At 54.2% G+C, this 25,179-nt stretch overlaps 1 protein-coding gene across 2 annotated transcripts in view; it reads left to right on the forward strand.

Moving 5' to 3' along the window:
* MDGA1 (MAM domain containing glycosylphosphatidylinositol anchor 1) overlaps positions 1 to 15,146 on the forward strand; it is a 56,096-nt gene extending 40,950 nt beyond the window's left edge. The window contains exons 8-17 of one of the 2 annotated variants that reach the window (XM_029241587.1): positions 1,179 to 1,472; positions 2,311 to 2,595; positions 4,225 to 4,376; positions 5,205 to 5,382; positions 5,626 to 5,649; positions 6,652 to 6,804; positions 7,161 to 7,295; positions 11,943 to 12,073; positions 12,285 to 12,393; positions 13,111 to 15,146. In XM_029241587.1, the coding sequence (XP_029097420.1) occupies positions 1,179 to 1,472; positions 2,311 to 2,595; positions 4,225 to 4,376; positions 5,205 to 5,382; positions 5,626 to 5,649; positions 6,652 to 6,804; positions 7,161 to 7,295; positions 11,943 to 12,073; positions 12,285 to 12,393; positions 13,111 to 13,202 (1,553 nt within the window). In that variant the 3' untranslated portion in view covers positions 13,203 to 15,146. The remainder of the gene's footprint in view (positions 1 to 1,178; positions 1,473 to 2,310; positions 2,596 to 4,224; positions 4,377 to 5,204; positions 5,383 to 5,625; positions 5,650 to 6,651; positions 6,805 to 7,160; positions 7,296 to 11,942; positions 12,074 to 12,284; positions 12,394 to 13,110) is intronic. The other variant, XM_029241588.1, reaches the window with a different exon arrangement.
* The last annotated feature ends 10,033 nt before the right edge of the window (positions 15,147 to 25,179 follow it).

Below are 25,179 nucleotides of genomic sequence, written 5' to 3' on the forward strand. Positions count from 1 at the left end.
ATTTCATTCGTCAGCTTGATGCCTAGGACATAGAAGCTTTTTAAGGACCTGTGGAGACGGTTTAAAATTGGAAAAATAAATTAAAATTAACTGGCTCCAAAATACAAAGGGAAAACTGCAGAGTTAAAGCCAATAAATGTATAAATGTTTACAGAGTATAAATTATGCTAACTAGATAACTGGACTTCAGCTTGCCTTGTAGAGTTATTTACGATTTATATTTAATGTAGACATTTAATTTGTTTGATGTGATATGGGATGGGACCCATGGAAGTCTTTAAAAGACCCTTAATTTGGGCAATGTGTTGGGTTGGATTAGGTTTGGCTGTGAATAACAGAAAAAAACCTAAATAATGGTGCCTTTAAATGAGCTAGATGTGTATTTCTTCTTTAAGTAAAAGTGAGCAGTCCAGGCTGGAATAGTGGCTCGGCTCCACCAAATCCTCAGAGCCCCAGGCTCCATCTTGTCTTGCTTTTCTGTTATCTTTAGCATGTGCCCCCTCGTCCACGATGGCAGTGCCAGCTGCAGCCATCAGTCTGCATTCCAGCCTGCAGGGAGGAAGAGAGGCACTGCCTCTCCATTTAAAGACTCACACCATCTTGGCCAGGATTTAGTCACGTGACCAGAGCTAGCCATAAGGCAGGCTGGGAAATACAGTCTTTATTCTGGCTGTGTGTCCTGCTAAAGCCCAGATATTCTTTCACTTTTGAAGAAAGGGTAAGGATGTTGGGGGACAGACTACCAACCTGTGATAACACTCCAGAAAGAGAAGATGGAGGCTTTCACTAGAGCAGGGCCAGTAGGCAGGAAGGAAGGGATTGAGGGGGAAGATATTTAGCAGAACTATTTAAAAAGTGGAACCCCCCAAATAAATAAAAGGTGGAATCCCCCAAACTTAGTAATGTTGGGGATAAGGGGATAGAAAGAATTGGCCTGGACGACTTCAACACTCTTTCTGAGTTGGGAGACCTTGAGGTAGAGACCCAGGAGGTGGAGAGGATTTGGGGAGGGGAGTTCTGCTTTGAAGATACTGCAGGATCTGTGGAACATTGGGGATGGGAAAGGAGGCTCGCACTTAGTGGGAGGGAAGCAGGAGCCCCAGAGCAGAGGCCGGGGGATGGGGGGGGGCGGTGAGGGGAAGCTCTAACCCCGCTCCTACCTCTTCCCTGCCCCGCAGTGCCTCCCACCATCAGCGTGCCCAAGGGCAAGGCCGTGGTGACCGTGCGCGAGGGCTCGCCCGCCGAGCTGCAGTGCGAGGTGCGGGGCAAGCCGCGGCCGCCTGTGCTTTGGTCCCGTGTGGACAAGGACGCTGCGTTGCTGCCCTCGGGGCTGCCCCTCGAGACCTCGGACGGGAAGCTGCGGCTGGAGCGTGTGAGCCGCGACATGAGTGGGACCTACCGCTGCCAGACGGCTCGCTATAATGGCTTCAACGTGCGCCCCCGCGAGGCCCAGGTGCAGCTGAACGTGCAGTGTGAGTCCCACCGCCCCACCCAGACTACCGTCCAGAGCTGTCCCTCCCGGTTTACAGTCAGGCCTGCCCCCTCTTCACCCCTTCACCCACCCTAGTCCAACCAAACCCCTCTGCTGACACCCCTAAACCCTCCTTGACCCCCGTGCTCTAAGACATGGAGGTCCATGACTCTTGCCGCACTTCTACTCCATCTTCATTCCCAGGGACCCAGTGAGCAAAGAAATAACTGATTTTGCCAAGTGAAACTGGGAGTTTGAAGGAGGAAGGAAACTTCAAGGGAACACACTGCTTCTGATAGTAAAATGACGAGAGTTAACTTACCACGTGCCAAGCACTGAGTGTTTTAATGCCCTAACTCATCTAGCCCTCCACAGTCCTATGTATAGATTCTGTTATTCACCCATTTTTACAAATAGGGAAACCGAGTCACACAGATGTTAAGTAACTTGCCTAAGATCTCACAGCTAGTTAGAGGCAGAGCTGGGGTTTGAACCTAAGCTATCTAGCTCCGGAGATCATGCTGTAAATCCCGACGTTATGCTGCTTTTCATTACACGGAGGGTGAGGGGACCATTTGAGGCATGAATAGAGGCCCAGTCTGGGAAGCTCGGCTGGAGGTTTTGGCCGGGAAGGAGTAGGTATCTGCAGGTCGGGGAGGTATAAGTGTGGCTATTTTGAATGTTGTGAGTATGTATCCGCCCTGCGACCCTTCCAGGATGCTGGGGGGTGGGGGGAGGGGTGGCGGGAGTAGAGGCGAGTACGTCGCCTCCCCATGGGGCCGCTCCTCAGACCCCACTCGGTGGGGAGAGGCCCCGCTGACCGCCGCCCCCGCCCCCAGTCCCGCCGGAGGTGGAGCCCAGCTCCCAGGACGTGCGCCAGGCACTGGGCCGGCCAGTGCTGCTGCGCTGCTCGCTGCTTCGAGGCAGCCCCCAGCGCATCTCCTCGGCAGTGTGGCGCTTCAAAGGGCAACTGCTGCCTCTGCCGCCTGCCGTCCCCGTCGCCGCCGAGGCCCCCGACCACTCTGAGCTGCGCCTCGACGCCGTCACCCGCGACAGCAGCGGCAGCTACGAGTGCAGCATCTCCAACGACGTGGGCTCCGCTGCCTGCCTCTTCCAGGTCTCGGGTGAGGGTCCCGACTGCCCCGCCCCAGCCAGCCCCGCCCACCTGGGGCCAGGCTCCGCCCCAACCCCAGCCCTGCCCAGGCTCCACCTGGGGCCCCGCCCTTTGCGGCCTCACTGCGCCTGGTTTAGGGCCCTGCCTTTCCCGGACCCGCCCATGCTAGGTACAGATCCCACGCAGGCCTCCCGGGTATAACCGGGACGTTCTCTCACAGCCCTGAACCCCCCACTTGCCCACTCTAGGTCTAGGCCTTCCCCTTTCGAGGCCCGCCTCGACTTGGCCTAAGCCTCGCATGTTTTAGCTTTGCCCGGCTCCTGGCATCTGACACGCCCGCTCCCTTCACCAGGCCTAGACTTCGCCCCTCTAGCCCCAGGAGCACCAGGTACGGGCCCTTGCCTTTAAAGGCCCATTCACGCCTGGCTTACGCCCTGCCTACGTGAGGCATAGGCTCCACCCCTTCCAGCTCTCTGCTTCCACCTGTTTGAGTAGCAGGCATCGCTTTCCCTCCAGCCCTGTCCACGTCAGGTTTAGACCGACCCGCTCAAGCCCTGGGCACCGCCGCATCTCAGCCGTCACTTCTCAAGCCCCTCCTCCTTCGTCCTTGGCCCTAGAGGCTGCAGATAGGAAATCTCTTCCTGGCTGCGGGCCCAATGTGAGGGGCCTGAGCTGTTAGAGGAGGGAAGAAGGCCTCAACAGCTTCCCTGGAACGTCGTGGGTGGCGCTGGGCCAGCCAGCACACATTTCCTGAGCTGTCACTCTAGAGGTTCAGGCCCCTCGGTGCCCCGAAATCCCTTTCAGCCCCATCTCTTCATGTCATTCAGGTGGGCATTTTGGGGCTGCAGATGGGCGTGGGTGGGTCAGAAAGGAGGGAAGGTCGTGGTGAGAGTGGAGGGGAAAGGCCGGACCCACTCCCTTCTCTTCCTCCCTTGGAGAGAGCCGGTACCCTGTCAGAAGCAGCACCCCAGAGGAGAGCCCCAGGTGTGCCTGTCCCCCATTTTACTGTGCCCCCGCTCTCCCAACAGCCTCTGACTGACTGGGTGCCCCTTAGCTCTTGTTTGGATCTCCTCACTCACAGTGGGGGGCTAGGGCCACAGGTCACTGGCCACCTACCCAGCCCCTCCCCACCCCACCCAGCCCTGCCAGCCAGAGGCCCCTGTGACATTTCCCACCTCCTTCCCCCTCCCCTGTTCTCCCACACTTTCCCTGTCTCCCCACCTTTTGGCCGCTCTCTATCTCTCTTCCCTTCCTTCTACCTCAAAATCCATGACCCTTCTTGGTGTCTTCTATCCAATTCTCTTCCCCTGTGTCTTCTCTAATATCCCTTCTCTGTGTCTTAACCACATTTCTCTTTTCCATCCTTTCCTTGGACTTTCCACTCCCTTCTCACCAACACCACCTCTTGGATTCCCAATCTCCCTTTCCTCCATCTCCCACCTTCCCGCCTACCCCTCATTCTCCCCAATCTCCTCTTCTCCCACCATCTCCTCTCCTCACAATATTCCTTCATTTTGTCTCCCCCCACCTCTCTGTACCACACATCCTCTTCTGTCGCCCTCTCCCACACCTCCTCTCTCTGTGTCTCTCCTCATCCCCTGCCCCTCACGGCCCCGCGCCCCCCTCCCGGCCCTCTCAGCCAAAGCCTACAGCCCGGAGTTTTACTTCGACACCCCCAACCCCACCCGCAGCCACAAGCTGTCCAAGAATTACTCCTACGTGCTGCAGTGGACCCAGAGGGAGCCTGACGCTGTCGACCCTTTGCTCAACTACAGACTCAGTGTCCGTCAGGTGGGCCAAGGGGGACAGGGGCTCGGGTGCAGGCTGGCCCTGGGAATACTCATCAAGCCAGGGGGAAGGGGTTGGAGACACATTGACCCTCTTAGAGATAACTCTTCAAAGCCAGGGAAAAAGTGTTCTGGACACAGGAGCTGGGACGCTCTAGGGACCTGTCCCCTTTGAACCCATGCTCTGGGCACAGCCCTGAGAATTAGGCAGGGGTCTGCTGGGTTCATGTGGGGGAAGGGGGGTAAAGCCAGTCCTGCTCACAAAACAGAGAATCTACTCTTATATCAGAAGCTTAAAGCACGAGCTTAAGTCTCATCTACAGGGTCTCTAGGACACAAGGCCAGAGCCACTATACGAGTCTCGAGTCCAGTCTAATTGCATGTGGTTCTGCCCAGACTAAGGGGTAGTTGGGTGGAGGGTAAGAGTGTGATTCTGAGGCAGACCGCCTAAGCTAAAATTCAGTTCTGTATTAACTTGGGCAAGCTACATCTGTTTGGCTTCAGTTTCTTCATCTGTAAAATGGGGGTAATTATACTGTTCCAACTGATGGGATCATTATTTTGAGGATTAAATGAGTTAATAATTGCAAAGCATTTAGAACAGTGCCTAGCACACATTAATTTTTCAATACGTGTTACTATCACTTATTAGTAACACCTGGGAGGTGGGCATGGAAGGGGTGATTGCTCTATCTTACAGATGAGGAAACTGAGGGCCTCCTAGTCCTTTGCTCTTTCTGCTCCCCTGCACTGCCCCCGAAAGTCACACCAGGGCCTGGGCTGGTGCTTAGGTGGAGGGTGTCGGGCATCTGGGAACTCCCTGTATCTACAGTTGAATCAGCAAAACGCCATGGTGAAGGCCATCCCGGTGCGGCGTGTGGAGAAGGGGCAGCTGCTGGAGTACATCCTGACCGACCTTCGAGTGCCCCACAGCTACGAGGTCCGCCTCACGCCCTACACCACTTTCGGGGCTGGAGATACGGCCTCCCGCATCATCCACTACACAGAGCGTAGGTGGTGGTGGCTGTGGTGGTGGGATAGGTGGGCCCATCTCATGCCCAGGGGACCCCTCCATATTCCCCACGTGGTTCCTGAGCTTGGGGTTCTCCAATGTGCAGTGTCCTACCCTGTCACTGCAGGCCAGGAGCCTCTGGCCCCCAGGCCTACTCTGGGGACCCTGTTCCTAAGCCCACGCACCCTCTGCACAGCCCCACACCTTGGTTCTGACTTGGTTTTCCTGCTTGCTTTCTCAGCCATCAACTCTCCCAATCTGTCAGGTGAGACACCCCTACCCACTTCCCCTTCCCTTTAGGGACACAAAGACTCCCCGGGTGGGAGGGACCCCAAGAGATAACCCAGAGAGTAAATAGTGTGGAGGCCAGAAGTTGACAGAAAAAGCAGAAGGGAGCAAGGCTGGGCTTGGAGATATTTGCATCCAGGATTTATTCTGGGGCTTAAAGGCTTGAAGTGGGGGTGGAGTCAGGAGGACATCTCTCTAACTCAGGGCCTTTTGTCCTCACTCAGCACCATTCACTGTCCCCAAAAGAAAAATGGAAAGACCAGGCTAATCCACATTCTCTGTTCCCTGGGGCAGAGGTCCTTAATCTGAGATCCATGGACCACCCCTACAAAGGATGAGGAGGGTCCATGAAACTGGACCCTGGAAGGGCATACAATTACTTCTTTATTTTCCCTAGCTTCTAGAAATTTAACATCTTCAATGATGAATGTAGGAATGTGGTATAATCACTACCTGTGACTCTGTCATCAGTGGAAATCCAATGTTTTCACATCACCTAAAAGTTTTTGCAGCCATCTCTAAATATCATTTCCATTTATTAGTATTTCAAACTACAGTAGTTAGACCTAACACTGGATCCTGTGATTTAATTAGATAATAGAGAAGCCCACTTACTACTATATCACAAATTTATTTTTTAAATATTTTGATAACTGTATTTCAATATAATTGATTTCCTTTGTAACCCTGTGTTTTTCATTTTATGCACCTAAATAATTTTTCTGAGATGAGATTCTTAACTTCACTAGACGCCAGAAGGGTTTGTGGCACAAAAAAGATTAAGAAGTCCTGTTCCGGGAATAGATTGGTCAGGGGTTCCATTGCCTGGTTTCTGAAGCCCTGGGATCCTGGGCCCACTGCTTGGATCTGTCTCATGGGAGCTGTCTCATGGGTGACCAGGAAGGCAAAGCTGGACCAGGGGACTTGAGGAGGCTGACTCTCTTTGTCTCATTCCCTCCCAACTCTGCCCTGAATACAGACAACACCTGCCACTTTGAGGATGAGAAGATCTGCGGCTACACCCAGGACCTGACAGACAACTTTGATTGGACCCGGCAGAATGCCCTCACCCAGAACCCCAAGCGCTCCCCCAACACTGGTCCCCCCACGGACATAAGTGGCACCCCTGAGGGTGAGGACATGGCCTGCTGCTAGGAATGGAGAACAGCTTCAGGGAGGGGTCTAGCCCTGGGGAGCCCGGTCTGAGAGGAGACACAGCCCCGGCCTCAGGGAGCCCCGGTCTGAGAGGAGAGAAACAGCTCTGAGCTGCTAGAGGATTGGGAAGAAGAGAAACTGCAGCAGAGCTAAGCACTCACAATTGCTGGCCCAGACTCCTGTGTTGTGCCGTGAGGCAGGGAGGACCGGGTGGGGTGGGGTGAGGCACCTGGGATTCAGGCAGCTGATACTATGGCCAAAAAGGAATCAGATGGAAAGAGGCCTGGGAGGGGTGAGGGGGAGGCTGTTGGCACATCTCCCCCTTCCCTGCAGGCTACTACATGTTCATTGAGACATCAAGGCCCCGGGAGTTGGGGGACCGTGCGAGGTTGGTGAGTCCCCTGTACAACGCTAGCGCCAAGTTCTACTGCGTCTCCTTCTTCTACCACATGTACGGGAAGCATATCGGTGAGTCGAGGGACCAGGTAAGCTGCACGAGTGTGTGCTGGGGCAGGGAGGGGTGTCCACAGGAAGCTGGGGACTGGCCCGGGTAAGGCCTGGGCGTCCCAAGTTGGCTGAATCACAGATCCTTATAGGGAATATGAGCAGAATCGGGCAAGGGGGAAGTCCAAAGCCAGCTTGTCTGAGGTTTTGAGATGATCAAGGCTTTCTGAGGGTGCAAAGAAAATGGATCCACCAGGATGAGTCTTGGAGGGGATGGAGAAATCAGCTAAAAGGTTGCATGTATTGAGTGCCTGCCAGGTGCCAGGTGACATCCTGGGTTAGGGATGCATCTGTGGTCTTATTAACCCTCACAACCACCACGTGTGGGAGGTGTTACCATATAGACCAGAGAGGTTAAGCATTTGCCCAAGATCACACAGCAACCCAAGTCTGTCTGACTCTCCCAAGCCCTAAACGCAGGGTTGGAAGGGAGCTGCTCTGTGAGCAGTGAGGGGAAGTACTACTTCGTGAGCATGACCATGAACCTAAGGAGTGCCCTTTGGGAAGAGATGGCACTGGTAGGAGTGCCACATTAGTCAATGAACTCATCAGTTCAGCCGTCATTTCCAGAGCCCCTGCTCTGTGCCAGGCATCTAGTGCTGCAGTGAACAGGATGGACAAATCCCTCATCCTCTTGGCACCTACAGTCAAGTGGGAGAGACAGACGTTAAATAATTAATTGCACCAGATAGGATTTGGTGACCACTGTGATGTGTGTCTGCAGCAGAAGGACAGAGGCCAAGACAGCTGATAAAAGGAATAGCCGACTGCCTCTGGGGGCTGGTTATGGAAGACTCTGCTGAGGAAATGACAATTTTAATTTTATTTATTTGTTTGTTTGTTTACATATTTATGGGAAAGGTAGTGTATTTTGCACAGGTCAGAAGGTACAAAAGGGTGCATAAGGAGAGTCCCTCTCCCATCCCAGTCCTCCTGCCACCTAGAGTCCCTTCCCGGAGGCAATCAATGTATTAGATTTTGGGGCAAACTTCCAGAAATGCTTTAAGCATGTAGAAGCCAGTACACATATATTCTCTTTCCCTCCATTTTACACACACTGTTCCGTGCCTTGCTTTTCCCTCTAAACTGTGCATCTTGGTGATCAGGCCTTAACAGACCATAGAAAGCTTCATTGTTTTCCTCAGCGACATGGTAGAGGAAGTGACTTTAAGCAAGTGTGGACCTAAAGGCTCATTGTGAAGTGTCCACAGCTAGAGTGATGGGTCGGGCCGAACTAATGAACTGGAATGAGGTGGGATGGAACCTTCTGCAGCCACTGGGGTCCCCCGGGCCATCCACACAATCCAATTCACCCATGACCTGGGTCTGGACTTCGTGAGAAGCTTCCTGTGGGGTAGGTGGGGGTGAGGGTGAGCAGGACCTCCCTGCCCAGCTAGAGTAACCACTTCAAACCAATCCTGGTTTGCCCGAGCCTTTCCCACTTTTAACACTAGAAGTCCCACGTCCCAGGCAAACCGGGACAGTTGGTCATTTTATCCTCAGCTCAGGAGGGGCACGGGAGACCCAACGGGCAAGAAGAGCATGTTGGACACAGTAGGGCCCTGGGAGATCAAGCCTTAAGAGCTGGGATGCTCAGGTGCCTGGGGGCAGAAAGAGCCCTGAGGGAGCCATCTGTGCTCCAGAGCTTGCTTGGTGTCCCCCAGCAGGTGGGACAAACACCAGTCACTGAAAGCCTCTGGGAGGCAGGTTTGAATTCCACCTGAGGAAGATCCTATAAGCATCAGATCTTCCCAGCAAAGGAATGGGCTATCCTGTGCCTAGACAGGAGGACTGTCCAGCAGGGGTGCTGTGGAGGTGACCCCTGTCCCAGGTCATGTTACTCCCCTGCTCGGCCCCCTTCCATCACCATCTTCTCCAGGCCTCCCGTACCGATCTGCCCCTGCCTGCTTCTCTGACCTCATTTTCTGCTGCTCTCTCCTGACTCTACTCAGTTCAAGCACGCCGGTCTCCTTGCTTTTCTTTAAGTACTTGAGGCCTTAGAAGCCTTTGCTTGTGATATTTTCCCCCGCCTAGAATGTTCTTCCCTTCCCCTCATTCAGGCTTCCTTGGAGAGGTCTCCGACAGCCCCATGTAAAACACCTCTGTATCCCTTTCCTGCATTATTTTCTTTATAGTGCTTACTGCCAAAAGAGCATAAGCTTCAGGAAGCAGAGTTCTTTATCTTATTCATGGATGTGTCTCTGGTGTCTAGAATAGTGCCTGCTCAATTAGATGAATGAATGGATGAATGATGGGGAGGTAGGGAGGGCTGGGCTTGATGAACCCTGAGGTAACTTCTTACCCTGAGAAGCCTCTTTTCAGTCAGCCCTGATGACAGTGATGGAAAGTTCTTCACTGAGCATTCAAATATCGAGAACAGATAGGAATTTGATGGGGACTTTCCCTCAGGAGCCAAATCGGGAGAGAGGATGTGAATCCCAGTAACTGCCACACTGTAGAGCAGGGAGTGGTCTGGGCATGGGGAACTGCAGTTTAAGGTCTCAGAGTTCACAGGAAGCACAGAGGGCTCCCGGCCGAAGCCTGGGAAAACTTCTTGGAGGAGGTGACATTTCAGAGAGGGCTTGAAGCACAAAAAGGATTCGGTCAGGGGAACATAGCCGGGGAGGGCATCTCAAGCAGTGGGACCAGCCCAGGCAAAAGCCCAGAGTCTGGAAAGCCGGACTGCATCCAGGCTGCAGCGTGTAGCTCAGTGTGGCTTTGGAGGTGACAGGAAGATAGGGAAGAATGTAGTGAGCAGGCACCCTTAAGGCCCTGGCTGACCCTGTGAAACACTGTCAGGAAGAGGGGAGATCTTGGAGCTGGTGGGATGATCAGGGAAGGGGGCAGAAATTCAATTTTGGTTTGAGTAGTGAAAGGGTGGGGTTCCCCCTTTAGGGTCCTTGGGGCAGGGTGGTGGAGGAGGAAGAAACGGTTTGGAGATTGAGGTTGGACCCTGGAGGTTGGGGGATTGGAACCGGGGAAGATCTTCAGGAAGGGGAAGAGAGGGAGGTCCCTTTGGGGCTGGTGAGAAGCCCAAAAGTCTCTGGGGCTTGGGCCCTGCCTAAGCCAGTGTGGCATCTCCCGGCCCACTGGGTGCTGGCTTCAGCCCTCTCAGGGCCCCATCTGCTGGTGAGGGTTCTCCACACGCCTTGAACCTTTGTTTGCTCCTCCCCCAGGCCTGGGTCTGCTGCTGGGGAGGGGTGGGTGTTTCTTGCTGTCCAGGTCCCTCCTCTCCTCTCCCCTCCTACCCCACCTGGCAGCTCTGGGCACCAGCTGTCCCCAGTCCTTGTGCCTCACTGGCTCTCCTAGGTCCGAGCCAACTCCTTTAATCTCAGGCAGGTAACATTTGGTGGCCCTCCCCCTCTGGGGGGTCTGTCTATCTGGTGTCACAGATGGTGTGGCTTTGTCTGGGGCAGTGCCATGGAAATGCCAGCTACCAGGTGCCATCTAAGATTGATTCCCCTTCTCTCTGAGCCAAGTCTTTATGTCATAGGAGGCTTGAGATAGGCTAGAAGAGCCGGCGAGGGGGCATGACATTGCCTGGGTGCTCTTCATCAAGGCCTGATCCCTTCCTTCTCTTCCATTGCCCCTCAGCATCTCCACAATGCCAGGCCCCTGGGTCTGTGGGCGAAGGGGCTCAGCACCCCTAGGCTAATAACTCCAAAATTTCACATTTTACCGCAGCTATGTAGCACATATACTAATATCTTTCTTTGAATCAACTCCTTTTTTCTTAGCTTTGTCCTAAGCATCAATATTAGAGAAGTTGTGGGTTTGAAAGGCTAGCTTTATTCACCTCTTAAAACATATATATAAGTATGAAATTTTTCATTGAGGTATAATGGACATTATATTAGTTTCATATGTACAACATAATGATTTGACATTTGTGCATATTGCAAAACAATCACCACAATAAGTCTAGTTAACAACCAACCATCACCAGAATTTTTTTTTCTTGTGATGAGAACTTTTAAGGTCTACTCTCTTAGCAACTTTCAAATATGCAGTACAGTATTCTTAACTATAGTCACCATGCTGTACATTACATCCCCAGAACTTATTTATTTTATAACTTGAAGTTCGTACCTTTTTAGTCCCTTCACCCATTTCACCCACCTGCCACCCTCCAAGTGTTAAATTTTTAAAGTCCGTTCCTGTACCTCCAGAAATCATTGCATGTATCGTGTACCACCAAGCGTGTGCATTACGTGCTTCGGGAATCCTGCTCTGTGTTCAGATATGGGCCCCAGTGTCCTGGGACAACTCCCCTGTCTAGAGGGGGGAAGGGTGCTGTGTGTGGGGGTGTGTGTGTGTGTGAGTGAGTGAGTGTGTGGGCGGGGAATTAGGTGATTAGGATGGAAAGGAAGAAATGAAAGAAGATTTGCCAATCGTCCTGATAAGTGGAAGCCCTGCTGCCCTATTGCTGTCCCCTTTCTTTCCCATGCTGAGGTCCCCTCTGGGATAACAGGACACCGAGCCAGTCTGCGATGGGGAGAATATCCTGCCCAGCGGGGACTGTGCTGCGGGCAGTGGTAGGGAGTTGAGCCTGGTGAATGGGGAAAGGTGAGGGTGCCCCCTCACTGCCCCCTCTCCTCACACCCACCACAGGCTCCCTCAACCTCCTGGTGCGGTCCCGGAACAAAGGGGCACTGGACACGCACGCCTGGTCCCTCAGTGGCAATAAGGGCAACGTGTGGCAGCAGGCGCATGTGCCCATCAACCCCAGTGGGCCCTTCCAGGTGAGTCTGCTGGGCCCAGGGCTCCTCACAGCTCTCCAGGCCCTGGGCCATCGCTCCAGCCGGGGAGCCCTCAGGAGGGCCCAGGGCTTGCTCCTGGGAGCTGAGGAGAAAAGCTTGCAGGGATGGGGGGCCTTCCAGGGAGACGGAGGCTAAGGGCTGGGAGTCTGTGGTGCAGAACCTCCCTCATCCCTGCTCTCTGACCCCACCCCAGATTATTTTTGAGGGGGTTCGAGGCTCGGGCTACCTGGGGGATATCGCCATAGATGACGTCACACTGAAGAAGGGAGAGTGTCCCAGGAAGCAGATGGATCCCAATAAAGGTGCAGGATGGAAAGAGGGCGGGGGTGCTGAATCTCTGGGGGACTGTGTGGGTGGGTGCCTGTGTCAGGGGAGGCGTTGCTGTCTGAATTGGGGTTCAGAGTGGCTGGGTGATGGGATGCATGTGCTGGTGACTGTGGGAACAGCTGCTGATGTGTTTGGTACCCACCTTGGGCCCCACCCTGGCTCAGGCTGTGGGCCGTGTGGAGGACAATGAGGCCACCAGACCCTCCTATGAGCTTACTAAGTTTACAGTAGCAGCGTCTGTGTCTGGGTACATCCGTGTGTGTGTGTGTGTCCAGGTGTGAATGTGTACCCCTCCCCCTCCGCCACTGGGGGCCAGGTGTTTGCAATAATAACAGCTGGAGTTTACCAAGTGATTACGATGTACCAGGCAAGGTACAAACACCTGTATGTGCGTGACCTCATTTATTCCTCACAGTCCTCTGGGTGGCTCTTCCTATTAGACTCATCTTACAAGCAAGGAAGCTGAGGCCGCTGAGGTTGAGTGAATGGCTCTGCGTCTCAGTTAGTGAGAGCCACAGAGCCAGGGTTTGGACCCAGCAGGCAGAGCTCACCACCTCATGTCTTACGAGTGTGTCTGTGAGCACAGAGAGGGGGCAGAGGAACAGCCCTCCCGTGGCCTGCTGGCTGTTCCTCCCTGGCCCTGCTGAGCTGACCGGAGCCCTGGCCTGTCTCCCTTCTCTTTCCCGTCACAGTGGTGGTGATGCCGGGCAGTGGAGCCCCCTGGCAGTCCCGCCCACAGCTCTGGGGGCCCATGGCCATCTTCCTCTTGGCGTTGCAGAGATGATGAGCGCTTCGTGGCCCCCCCACCCCGCCCCCGGCACACCAAAGTGTCCGCATCGTACCAAAGACTGACCCCATGCCAGCCGGGGTGCCCAGGGGCAGAGCCGCCCGCCAGTGAGGGAGCCTGCATTGGCTGTGAGGATGAGCAGAGAACAAGGACAGCGGCCCAGCACTGAGGCCCCGGAGACGTTTGTTCGACACACGCACACACACACCCACGCTCACACACACAGAGATAAATTAAAGCACAAGTTTCTATCTGACCTGCCAGCATCTTCTTTGCTGCAGAGACAGGGGACTCGCCTGAATGGCATCCACCACTCCAGGGACCTCGGCGCCACATAGGCCTTGTCCTGGCTGCACCTGCGGTGTGTTTCTGACCTTCCCCTGTCCCTGACTCAAGGCTGAGCTCAGCCCCGTGGCTTTACCAGAAGGAGCCAGAAGGGGAGCAGACACAGGAGCCCTGCCCTTGGCTGGACTCTGGGGCCCCCTGGAATGGAGGAGGCCGGGGTCATCGGGGGCCAAGCGGGACTGACTCTGCGAACGACAAAGGACATGAGGCACCAGCTGCACACAACTCTGTTCCCAGAGCGAAGGCCAGAAGCCGGAGAGCCCAGGCCACCCGTATCCCCTGACCCATTCATTCCTGGGATGTCATATCCCGCCCCTCACTGTGCCCCCCTCGAAGGGACCTAGCGCAGGGTCTTGGGCCCGGACAGTCTGGAGACTGACCCCTTCCCCACCGTCCCCATCCCACTGCACCCCACCCCACAAGCAGCTGTATTCCTGAGAGCACAGTCCCTGCCCTGCTCGGCTGGCCTGACCTCAGACCCCAGCTGAGCCAGGGGGGAGGGGTGGTGGCCAAGCCATTTTCTGGGGTGAGGCTTGGCTCCGAGAGGGGCAGAGGAGAAGTCCTGCTTTTATGATTTCATGCCCCCATATTGCACATTGATCTTAGGGGTAGAGTGGAACCTCCATTTCTTATATACTTGCCAGGAAGGGGTGCTCTGGACGGGGTGTGTGTAGGGGGCTGCCCTGTCCTCCTCCACCACAAAGCACTGTCTAATAGGCTGTTCCCTTCCCCGCCCAGGGTCAGTGAAGGAGGAGGGGTTTGTAGGCCTGGGGGTGGTGTGTGGGGCAGTTGCTGGTCACCATGTTCCCTGGGAGCTGAGCCTTGTGCCCCAAAACTGGGAAAGGGCTCCATGCCCTTGGTCCTGGGTTGGGAGACTGAGACGGACAGGATGGGACCTAGACCTCCTCCTCACTGTCATCCCTGAGCCCCCCCTCCTAGCAGTCCATGGGAGAGAGGAGGCCCAACCCCTTCCAGGGTGAGTCATCACGTGTGCGTGCATGTGGCTGTGTGGGTGTGCACGTGTGAGCATGTGTGGGCCCATCTGTTGTCTGTGTACCACTGTGGGTATATCTCTAGCAGGAGCGTGTGCAAATATGTATCTGCGTGTGCAGTTATCCATATGTGAGGCTGGGTCTAACCCCCGTCTCTTGTGAGTGCCTGCGTATGTCAGTATGTCCATCTTCATTTGTGACATGAATGTTTGTGGAGTGCTGGCCAAATATGCCACTTCAGCCCTATTCTGTAGTCTCAAGCTGCCTGCTACCACCTGAATTTCTACCTTTTATCCCCTACGGGTGACAAAGAGCTTACAGATGACCCTATGGAAATGAAGGCATCTTTGGTGGAGGTGTCACAGGGCTCCTCCTGGAGCATTTGGTGGGGACAGCTGCAGAGAAGGGAAACCAGAGTAAACGCTGCCCATCTCAGCTCTGCCAGGCTGGTGTTATCATCGTCACCAACAGCTGGTGGGTGGCCAGGCCAGGGCTGGAGTGGGGACTCCTGATACCCGACCAGCGTGGCTGCCTTCCCGGCCCAGCCAAGGCCTCTGTCCGAAATGAGTGGCTCCGGGTTCCCAGAACGTGCTGCCATTTTTCTGCGGGTATTGTTCCTTAATTGTCCCATCTGTGCAGGGTCTGTTGTCCCAACTAGACTGTGAGCTCCTCCTCTGAGCCTTCCAACCCTCCCCTGACCCCATCCCACCCTCATGCCCAGCACAAGTGGATCTGTTATGGAAATCTCTCAACGGGCTTTGCCTAGCGGAATGGATTATAGAAATCAGTGGTTCCCAGCAGAATAGAACCACCAGAGATTCTTTTAGAAAGCACCAATGCTTGGGGCCCGCTCCAGAGATTCCAGTTTAATTGGACTGGAGTGCAACCTGGCATCAGAAATGTTTGAAAGCTCCTCAGGAGAACCCTAGAGTAGGAACCACTGGCCTATCACCTGCCAGGTGCTTCCCCCGTGCCCTGGCTGGCGTGGGTGCTGGAGATCAGAGCGCTTCCTCCTTGGGGCTCCATGGTGCCCTGTGCCCACTGCCCTCAGATGACCTTTGAATACATCTGTCCCCTGCTCTGGCTGCTCCATAATGGAGGCCCTCTCTCCCTTGTTCACCTCCGCATCTGTAGAGCTGGATACAGAAAAGGGAGTCAGCATATGTCAGCTGAGCTGAAGCACATACACATGGCCTCTGAGTTCTGGTCTGTTTGGAGAGAGGGGACATGCTCATGTGGATAGAGAGTGCGGAGTGGGGGAGCACCAGGGAGCACTTCCAGAGGGAGGTCGGGGTGGGACCGGGGCAGCCCTGACTCCAGGGTGGCTTGACCTGGGCTAACAAAGTGCCCGAGGGAGCCGCTGAGATCCTTGGTCCTTGCGTGTGTCTGCATGTGCCAGCAGGTCTGCAGCGGATGTGGGTGTCAGTGTGTGCTGACATTAACAGTGTGTGATGCGAGCACCTAGGGGGGTGCTAGCCTGTGTGTGTGTGTGTGGTGGGGGGTCCTGCAAGGAATGAGTGTCTTTGTGTGTCCCTGGGTGACCTGTGAGTCAGTGTTTGTGTGCCTGTGAGTCAGCACCTCTGTGTCAGCGTCACCTGTGCCATGCGTGTCTTTGTGTGCCAGTGGGTATCAGTGTCCATGTGTTGGTTGGTGGCCCATGAGGACCCCCAGCCCGGGGGAGACCAGTCTGGCTGGATCCAGTGCATCTCCCCAGTGGCAGTCTCACCCTCTGGGTCAGGGTGGCTGAGGCATTTTGTGGCCTTAAAACAGGGAGTCCAGGGTCAGCCCTCAGGGTGTTAGGGTCCTCTACCCCTGTCCCTTCCAGCTTGGTGTCTGGGGGACAAAGGGACTCCTGGGGCCAGGTGCTGTATAGGTAAGAGACAGGGAGCCTCAGCTTGGCTGTCCTGCCCCTGGAACCATAGACGGCCACCCGGGGTGCCGAGCTAAGCCTGCAGACCAAGCCCCCTGCTCCTGGGACGCTCCTTCCGCCTCTGCCCTCTCTGGGATAGCTCTGACTCTTCTTTCTCATTCACTTTGCCCTCTCCCTATGCTCAGTGAAAGCCCCTGGCTCAGGCTGTCGGTGCTGGGATGGGGCATAGAGATCCCAACTTCTCATGGTAAGAATGAGAGTTAAGCCCAGAGAGGGGGAGGGACTTGCCCCAGGTCACACAGACAGTTAAGGTGGAGCCAGCCTTGGAAGCCAGGTACTACAGTCCTGGGGTTGTCACACCTCTGGCCACTGCTCATGCCAGGCAGCAAGGAGGAGCTTGGTCAAACATCCCTATCTCTGGGTGCTGGTACAGATGTTACAGATGTTACTGGGCCCTGCACTGGGAGAGGTACTGTCTCCCTGCCCCCAATTCTGGCCCCGCATCCCAGGCCACGGCCCCTCCTGCCCCAGGTCAAGCCTGGGTGCCACATGGAGGCTGACACCCTTTGCCCACACTGGCTATGGCTGCTGCCCTCCCCCAGGCTCCCAGATGAAAGGGACTCTCTTTCCCCTCCCCTCTGTCTTCACATGAGCCTGGGCTGGGAATGAAGGTCAATGTGTCCTGGTGTCCTTATCCTGTTGACTTCCCCCTAAGGACCAGGGGAACCTGGGGGAGCAGGGCTAATCCTTGTGTTTTCCTCTCTCTGGACAGCTCAAGGGGGACGGGGGTATTTTCAGGGTCTGTCCTCAGGAATGGGGTGGGTGAACCTGCAATGGAGGGTCCCTGTAGGGCCACTGGTTGAATTTCTGGGTTCAGGGGAGCCCTCCTCAATTCCAAAGGCAGGATAGCACCCCCTCTCTGTTGAGTCGGTGCTTCTGTGTGTGTGCGTGGATGAGAGGGTGTGTGTGTGTGTGTGAGAGAGAGGGCGCATGCCCGAGTAAGAGTGTGTGTGTGTGAGGGTGTGTGTTAGGGCAGAAGGACCACTCTTTCCTGGGGATCCCTTGACCCTTAGAGCTGGAAGGGACCTTAGAGACCATTTAATCCAGTGTCCCCACTGTACAGGTGAGAAAGCTGAGGTCCAGAGAGATGGCCCTTGCCCACCACCAGCCCCTCCCCTCACGTCACCTGCATTCATTTCCCAGGGGCACCCCTAGGAATGCCCTCCCTCCTGGCATCCCCCCACAGATGCTCACATAATCACCATCTCAGCACAACTCTGCTGGCCCCTCTGCACCCATGGCCTCCAAGCATCCTTCCTGCCCCAGGGTAGCCAGCTCACCAAGGCCTTTACCTCCAACCCAGGAGAAAGGGCAGGGGAAGGAGGGGACTGCTCCAGCCCTGCGGCCTCCAGACTTGGAAGAAAGCCAACCCCTCCGTGCCCAGGCCCACCCTACCACCAAGGTAAAAAGCACAACCGGAGACCCTCATTAACGGGTGAAAGGGACTGGGGTTGTTTTAGTCACATGACCCCATCCTCACCCCTTTGCCTTGCTCTCTGTCTCCGCCCCAGCCTCTGCCCCTTCTTTGTTCCCCTTTCCCCCCCACACCCCCCAGATGTAACCTCTAGTCGCGGACGCGGTTGTTTCAATCAATAAAGCTGCGGTGTTCTAGAGCTCCGGGTCAGGCGTTGTGTGTTGGCGGCAGGTGGGCTGGGCCTGGAGGGGGTATGGGTGAGAGCCTGGGGATTCCCCTCAGGCCCCTGGAGGGAGCCCTTCTTCCCTTCGGCCCCAACATCATGGCTCCTGCTCTGTGGCGTGGACAGTGGGGACCTGCAGCCTGGTGCCCAGCCCAACTAACTCCTAAATGCTGCCTTCGTGGAAGCTCCTGTTTAGTGGACACTAAGCTCATAATTGCACTGGGAAATGTATCCTTATGAGCACAATTAATGCTGTGAGGGAAATTGGTGCTCTGGAAAAAGGTAAGAGGAGGGTCTTATCTGGGTTGGGGCTCCAGGGAAGACTTCTCTGAAGAAGAGACATTTAGAAGATACCTAAAGAATGATTGGAGTTAGCCTTTGGGGGCAGAGGGAATCTTCCAAGCAGAGGAAACAGAGTATGCCCAGGCCAAGAGGGGTGAAAAAAACTTAGAAGGCTCAAGGAAGAGGAAGGAAGACAAAGAAGGAGGAATAAAATTGATCCACTACCTGTAAGAACTCTGCCCTTTCCCTTCTCAACACCCAGCCCCACCATCCCTCCTATACACTTGTACTGCCCGCCCCCAACCCCCAATCTCTGTTTCTGTCCTGGCCCCATAAGCCCCACTCTGCACTCTACTTGGCCTCCCTTATTCACCACCAGTTAGCTGCCCACTTGCCCCCAAATCATTTTGTGCCAACCCTTCCCTTTTCCCAGACCTCTCAGAATGCTAAAATTTCAGAGCTGGGATGTCCTTAAAGTCACTTATTTCAATCATCTACTCCTATACTTTCCTTGGGAGAAACAGGCTTGCCAAGATCATGGGGACAGGCAGTGATGGGGAACGTTCACTTCCTTGTGAAGGTTTGTGACATGACCCCAAATCAAGGGCAGATGTGTCATGATATGAACTACCGGGAGATCAGGCAAAGAACAGGAAGAGACTTTATCGTGTTACTCGGTAGTAACAGGTAGGTAGAGCAGAGAGTTTCATTTCCTTGTTTCAGATGGGCAAACTGAGGGTCAGAAAGGTGACAAGACTGCAGGCTCCATGCCCCACCTTTGTCAGCTCACACCTTGGGTAACTTGTTGCTGCCACACCTGGGATTTCTCTTCTGGAGCTTGGAGCCCACCACTGCTTTGGGTTGGCTCATTGGGTACCAGGAAGAGAGACTCGACCTCACTCAAGTACAGGAGCATTACTGTGAGGCTCTATGTAGTGAGGGGGACAGACTTTCTCAGAAAGCCAAACACAAGAGCCATAACAGGGATGAATTTCTTAAACCAGCTGGGTATTCTGTATTCAAGGTAGTTTTAGGAGTTTATGGCTCCTCACCTGGCAGAGTAAAGATGGCCACAAATCTTTTGTTATCCTACCTATAGGGAACAGGACTCTAATTCCCTTCCCCTTGAATCTGTATTGGTCTTGGTGACTTGTTTGGCCCATAGAATGTGACATTCTGAGTTGAAGATGCCTTGCACCTTCAGCTCAGGCCTCTTGGAATGTTCTTTCTGGGAGCCCTGAACCAGCATGTAGGACATCCAACTCCCCCAAGACTGACATGCTGGAGAGGCTGCGTGAAGGGCTCTAGTAGACCATCCCAGCTGAGTTCAGACCTCCAGCCGTCTCCTGCAAAGCACCGGACATGGGCATGAAGCTGCCTTGCACCCTCCAGACCAGCCCATCCACAAGCTGAACACGTCTGTTGATGCCACAGGGAACAGAAGTATTGCCCAGCCCAGCTTGCCCAAATTCCTGACCCATGAAGTCATGGGGTAAAATAAAATAAGTGTTGTTTTAAGTCCCTGAGGTTAGCGATGGTTTGTTACAACAGCAATCGATAACCACCCTGGCGTGACTCAGCCACTTTCCAGCATTTGCTTCTTTTTACCCACACAGTTCTCTCCTGACTCATAGTGTCTGGGCTTTCATGACTTCTGCTTTCCAGACATCTCCAGCTCTAAGTCTCCCTCACAACCTTCCAGTGACAGCTCCCAGCATTCACAGACTCAAGTTCTCGAGAGAAAGAACCCACTCGACTGGCTCACCATTTTGTGCCCGGTCATACGTACATCCCTGGGAAACCTGTTGATAAGTTGCCCTTGGGTTAAGTGCCACCCCTGATCCAATCCACTGGGTTGGAGGAGGGGGTCATGAATATAAAACATGGCTGCCTGTGGGCCACTGCTTCAGAGAGACTGTGCGTGGACCCACTTCAGAAGGGCAAGGGGCTGGCAGGCACCATAAACGTACTTCCTTGGTTCTTCCCTCTCTTTCCCCCTCTAATGATGATCTATTCCCAGGGGCACAGTTATGCAGCGTGTGCACCATGAAGTTGATCCCATCCAAGGGTGGGTCTCAATGCAAATTGTACAGGTGGGTCAGGTAGCTTCCAGGAACGGAGTCTTGTGTTATGCACTTGTGGTGACTCAGATATTTTTATTTTCGTGTCTACAGATGAGGAAACTGAGGCTCAGAAAGATGCTATGTTTACCCAAGCTCATACAATTAGGAAGGGGAAGAACCTGGAGACGAATCTAGATTTTTGACTTTTTTTTTTTTTTTGTGGTACGCAGGCCTCTCACTGCTGTGGCCTCTCCCGCTGCGGACCACAGGCTCCGGACGCGCAGGATCAGCGGCCATGGCTCACGGGCCTAGCCGCTCTGCGGCGTGTGGGATCTTCCCGGACCGGGGCACAAACCCGTGTCCCCTGCATCGGCAGGCGGACTCCCAACCACTGCGCCACCAGGGAAGCCCAAGATTTTTGACTTTTGGTGCAGTGTTTCTTTATGTCAGCCAGATCCTCTCCTCTTCCTCCCCTTTGGGATCATTCTGCTTTTCTCACCGGTTCATCCCCAGGAGCTGGGAGAAGCAGGGCCCTTTCCTGTGTGGCCCTTCACTTCAGATGGAAATTGTTCCCAGGCCTGATTTTCTATTTCTAGCTGCCTGACCTTTTTGCATATGTCCTTTGTGGAAAGCTACTATAATACCTTTTTAGAAAGAGGTTGGGTATAAATAAATCCAAGAAAAAAGTCAAAACTCTTCTTGAATTCACCCCAACCCTGCATGGAGGTATCCCTCCATACTGCTACTTGAACTGCCTGCTCCCAAATTCACCTTTCCTGGGCATGGAGCCCTATCAGCACCCAGCAGGTCTGTGTGCTGTGAGGTCAACTTGGCAGGCCCCCCCCAAATGCAAATCCTACCACTCCATCCATCACCCTGTCTCTCTAGTAGTTCTGGTCTTTAAAAATACTTTGAGTTTCCCATTTCTCTGAGGCCTCATGAGGCCAGCCAGAGCTCGGCCGAATGGATTCAGCACTCTGCAAGGCCCCATTCCACCTACACATGCTGTCCTAAGTAAAGCCCCACTCTCAGTGTCCCCACCTCCCAGGACACCCACCAATTCACTCTCAACTGTGAGGTGGTGAGAAGTAGAGTAGAGCGTGAGTCAGAGAGGCTGCGAGTGCCAAATGTCCACGCAGTGAGCGTCGCTGCTGCCATTTAGAGATGTCTATAATATATTGTTGAGAGAGAAAGGCAGACTAGAAAAGAGCATGCTTATTACTCTGGCATTTTTTATATAAAAATATCTGTGTGTACTTGTGTGTGTGTGTGCATTTTTTTTTTAAGTCCAGAAGAATATTCACCAGGTTATCTGTTGTTCTCTCAGTGGTGAAATTTCAGATGCTTCTGACTCATATCTTTAGACTTTTCTGTATTGTCTGAATACTTTTACAAGAACATGTATTATTTTTAATAACCAGGAAAAAAATCTATTTTCTCGAGAAAAGAAAAGCCAGAAGTCATCAAGGACTATAGATTATACATAAAGGTCACTTTCTGTTCTTAGCATTATTTTTATAACTACACATCACAAAGATTGGGAAAGGGCTTTGAACTTAGGCCTCGAAACCTTTTTCCTGCTGATGTATTCAAATAAAAACAGATAGTCGGAAAGAAAGGGAGAAGAATTGGCCTGCGTTGATCGGGAGTGAGGAGGTGGGATGTTAAGCCAGGTTTTGACTAAGAGAAATCCCAAGGAGAAAGAATAACACTGCTCGCAGCAACAAACACTAACATTTGAGGTATGCCCAAGCCCTGCGCATGTGTGAGTGTGTGAACGCGTGCATGGGTGTTGGCACGTGGGTGAGTGCGTGTGCATGCCCTCTTTTGGACGCCGTGGTGTTGGCAGCACCCGTGCAGTGCTGGCATCTCCCTCCCTATCATGAATGCAGGGCCATTTAATGAGGCTTCACTCCAGCCAAGGTGAGTGTGTGGACAAACACACCCACTGGGCGGGGGGGGGGGGGGGGGGGGGGGGGGGTGGGAGGGCTGGCCTGTGTGGCCTGGACAGGGCTTGGAGGGGATGGGCAAGAACTGCCTCTGGGCCCTTCCCAGACTCCTTCCCAACCCAGGTGACAGAAAGCCCCTTGGAAACTCTCAGACTCTTGACTAGAAGCATCCAGGCCTGTGCTGATCTCTGCCTCAAGACTGGAGTCAGAGAAGGTGTCCTGCTTCCACGGGAGAGAGGGAGAGAGAGGAGTTGAGGAGAGGTGGAGAGAGACAGAGATCGAGCCCAGGAAGTGGAAAGAGCACTGAGAGGATGGACAGGGATGCCTGGACCCAAATTTTGGCTTGTGACCTCCAGTAAGCCAGCCCCATCTGGGCCTCTGTTTCCCTGTAAATTGGGGGACAGGATGGGGAAGTTTAAACTTAAAGGGTCTTCCAGCTCTGGCATTGAATGAAGTGAGGGGGTGGGGTGTTCCTGAGAAAGGGGGCTCCCCCAAAGGGGTCAATGGGAACCCCAGCAACATAGCCCTGTTTCTGTTTGTGGGACTGAGCATCTTTCTATGTCCCCTTTCCCAGCACTGGGGACCCCTGTTACCCAGGCGCACCCCCAATCCCTGAACTGGGCCCCACCCCTGCCAAGGGGCAGGCCAGGGTCCTTGTGGGGCACTGGCGGGCAGATGCCGGCTGTGCCAGTGGTGTGGTAGGAGATGAGTGGGACCCACTGGGGTCTGGCTGAGACCTAAAGCAGGGGTTCTTAGCAGGGTGGGGTGACATCAGGGTTGAGCCAAAGACAGAGGAGGAAAGAGGGACAGTCCTCAGGGAGGATGGCTTCTGCGTGGGAGGTGGCTACAGGTGGACTTGGGGGGTTGGGTGGTGGCAGCTACAAGGATGCGGGGAGGAGCTCCTCCCCTCCATGGCTCCCCAGAGGCATCAGAAAAGCCCTCTTCAGCCTGGCCTTTCTACCCTGGTGGTGGGGACAGCATAGTAAATCCAGAAGTCTTCCAGGAGGTCACTGGCCAACCCTGGACATCCTCTCCTGGAGTGAGGGTGGAAGTGGGTGGGAGGCAGGACCTAACTGGGTCTCAGAGATGTCCCTTCACCTCTTCACCCTAGGTCCAGAGATGGGGACAAGATCGGGGAGGGGGGTGGTGAAAATTCCCCATTTCCCCTCCTGCTGAAATGGGAACCTGAAGCCCTTTTTCTTTGTCTAAAACTTGAGAAGCAGAGCAGGTCAATCTCCCCCCCCCACACACAGGCTGCTACCGCTGTGGGGACTCTGGCAGGAGGCAAGTTCAGCGTCTGGTGCCTTCTGGCCTGTGGAGTAGTGATGGTGGGGTGGTGAGGTGGGAGTCCTTGTCTCCGACCCTCTGTCCAGACCCCCCAGTCTCTGAGGGAAGTGAGAAGCCTGCCTCTGTGGGAGCCCCCTCCGCTGTGGCCTTAACCACACCCCTGCTGGCACAGAGTCACACCTTTAGAAGCCTCCAAACATCTCTCCTCTTGCCTCTCTCTCACCTACCTGTCACCATGGGGACAGCCTCCAGGGCTGGCAGAGGTGTCTGCTGCCTCCAGACCTGAGCAGGGCCCGGCCCCTCTTGGCTGGTGAGAACTGACTCAGTCTGGAGATTCAGCGCTGAAGAGAACCTCTGGTCGCCCCCTCCATGGCTGGCCAGAGTCTTCCCTACAATACCCCTCCAGCCCTGCCCAAACTGTGCCAGTGGCCAGGAGCTCAGTACTTTGCAGGCAGGTCACCCCCTCTTGGCCAGCCATTGTCCCCTACCAACCCTCTGCATCTTGTGTGATGGTGGGGGGAAGGCTGTGGCAGAATGGGGGTGAGGGCTCTGTTCCCCACTCCAACATTTCAGAATGGGCTGGGGAACGCCAGGCTGTCTCCCTTGAGTCACTCCATTGAGGCTGTGGCTCTGCCTTGAGAAGCGATGTAATGCCCAATGGGAGGGGCAGACACTGGGGTCCTGGCACCTGGGTTCTGGCCCAGGCTTTGCCATGGACTTTCTTTAGTTCCTGTCTCTGAGCCTCAATCTTCCCACCTGTAAAATGGAAGGAGTTTGGATTGATTGATTTTCTTAGGGTCCTAAAGCTCAGACTTCCAGTGTTATTTGCTATTAGGGTAAAGAATTGGGCATGAAGGACCATCACTAGTAGCCAGAATCATTGTTTGTTTGTCTCTCTGGGTTAGCAGAGGATAGATTCCTGCAACACACATTTAATCTGAGGGCCACTGCCCACATCTGGGACGCAGCACCCTTGTCCGTCCCCCAGGCTCTGTCCAGGTTCTTAGGTCTGACTGAGCCCTGTTCCCTTTTCCAGGAATTACATCATCTTCAGGCCAGGGTGGATTTCTCTCTCTCCCCTGTTGTCATGTGGGTCACCCCGCCCAACTTCCAGGTTCCCTGTCCACTCTGGATCCATCTCGTCATTTCTGAGCCTACCACCCTCTCCACCCACTCTGACTGCAGAAACTCTGACCTCCTTCTTTCCTCTAAGCCCAAGGAGAAAGAGAGTGGTTATATGTATTTGTATGGCAAATTCACTTTGCTGTACACCTGAAACTGGTACAACATTGTAAATCGGTTATACCGCAATTAAAAAAAAAAACGGGAGCATCTCTATCCCTTTCCCTCCATTGTCTGCTTCTCCCTTCTTGGATTCTGACCCTGAGAGGACATAGTAGCATTTATTTTTACTATGTAGTATTTGTTCATTTATTCACTCATTCACCCACTTAGTCACTGTTGCAGACATTGCTGGTTACTGATGTCA

The sequence above is a fragment of the Monodon monoceros genome, unplaced genomic scaffold, assembly GCF_005190385.1.
Source record: "Monodon monoceros isolate NGI ecotype Baffin Bay Population unplaced genomic scaffold, NGI_Narwhal_1 Super_Scaffold_3, whole genome shotgun sequence".
Taxonomy (NCBI): Eukaryota; Metazoa; Chordata; class Mammalia; order Artiodactyla; family Monodontidae; genus Monodon; species Monodon monoceros.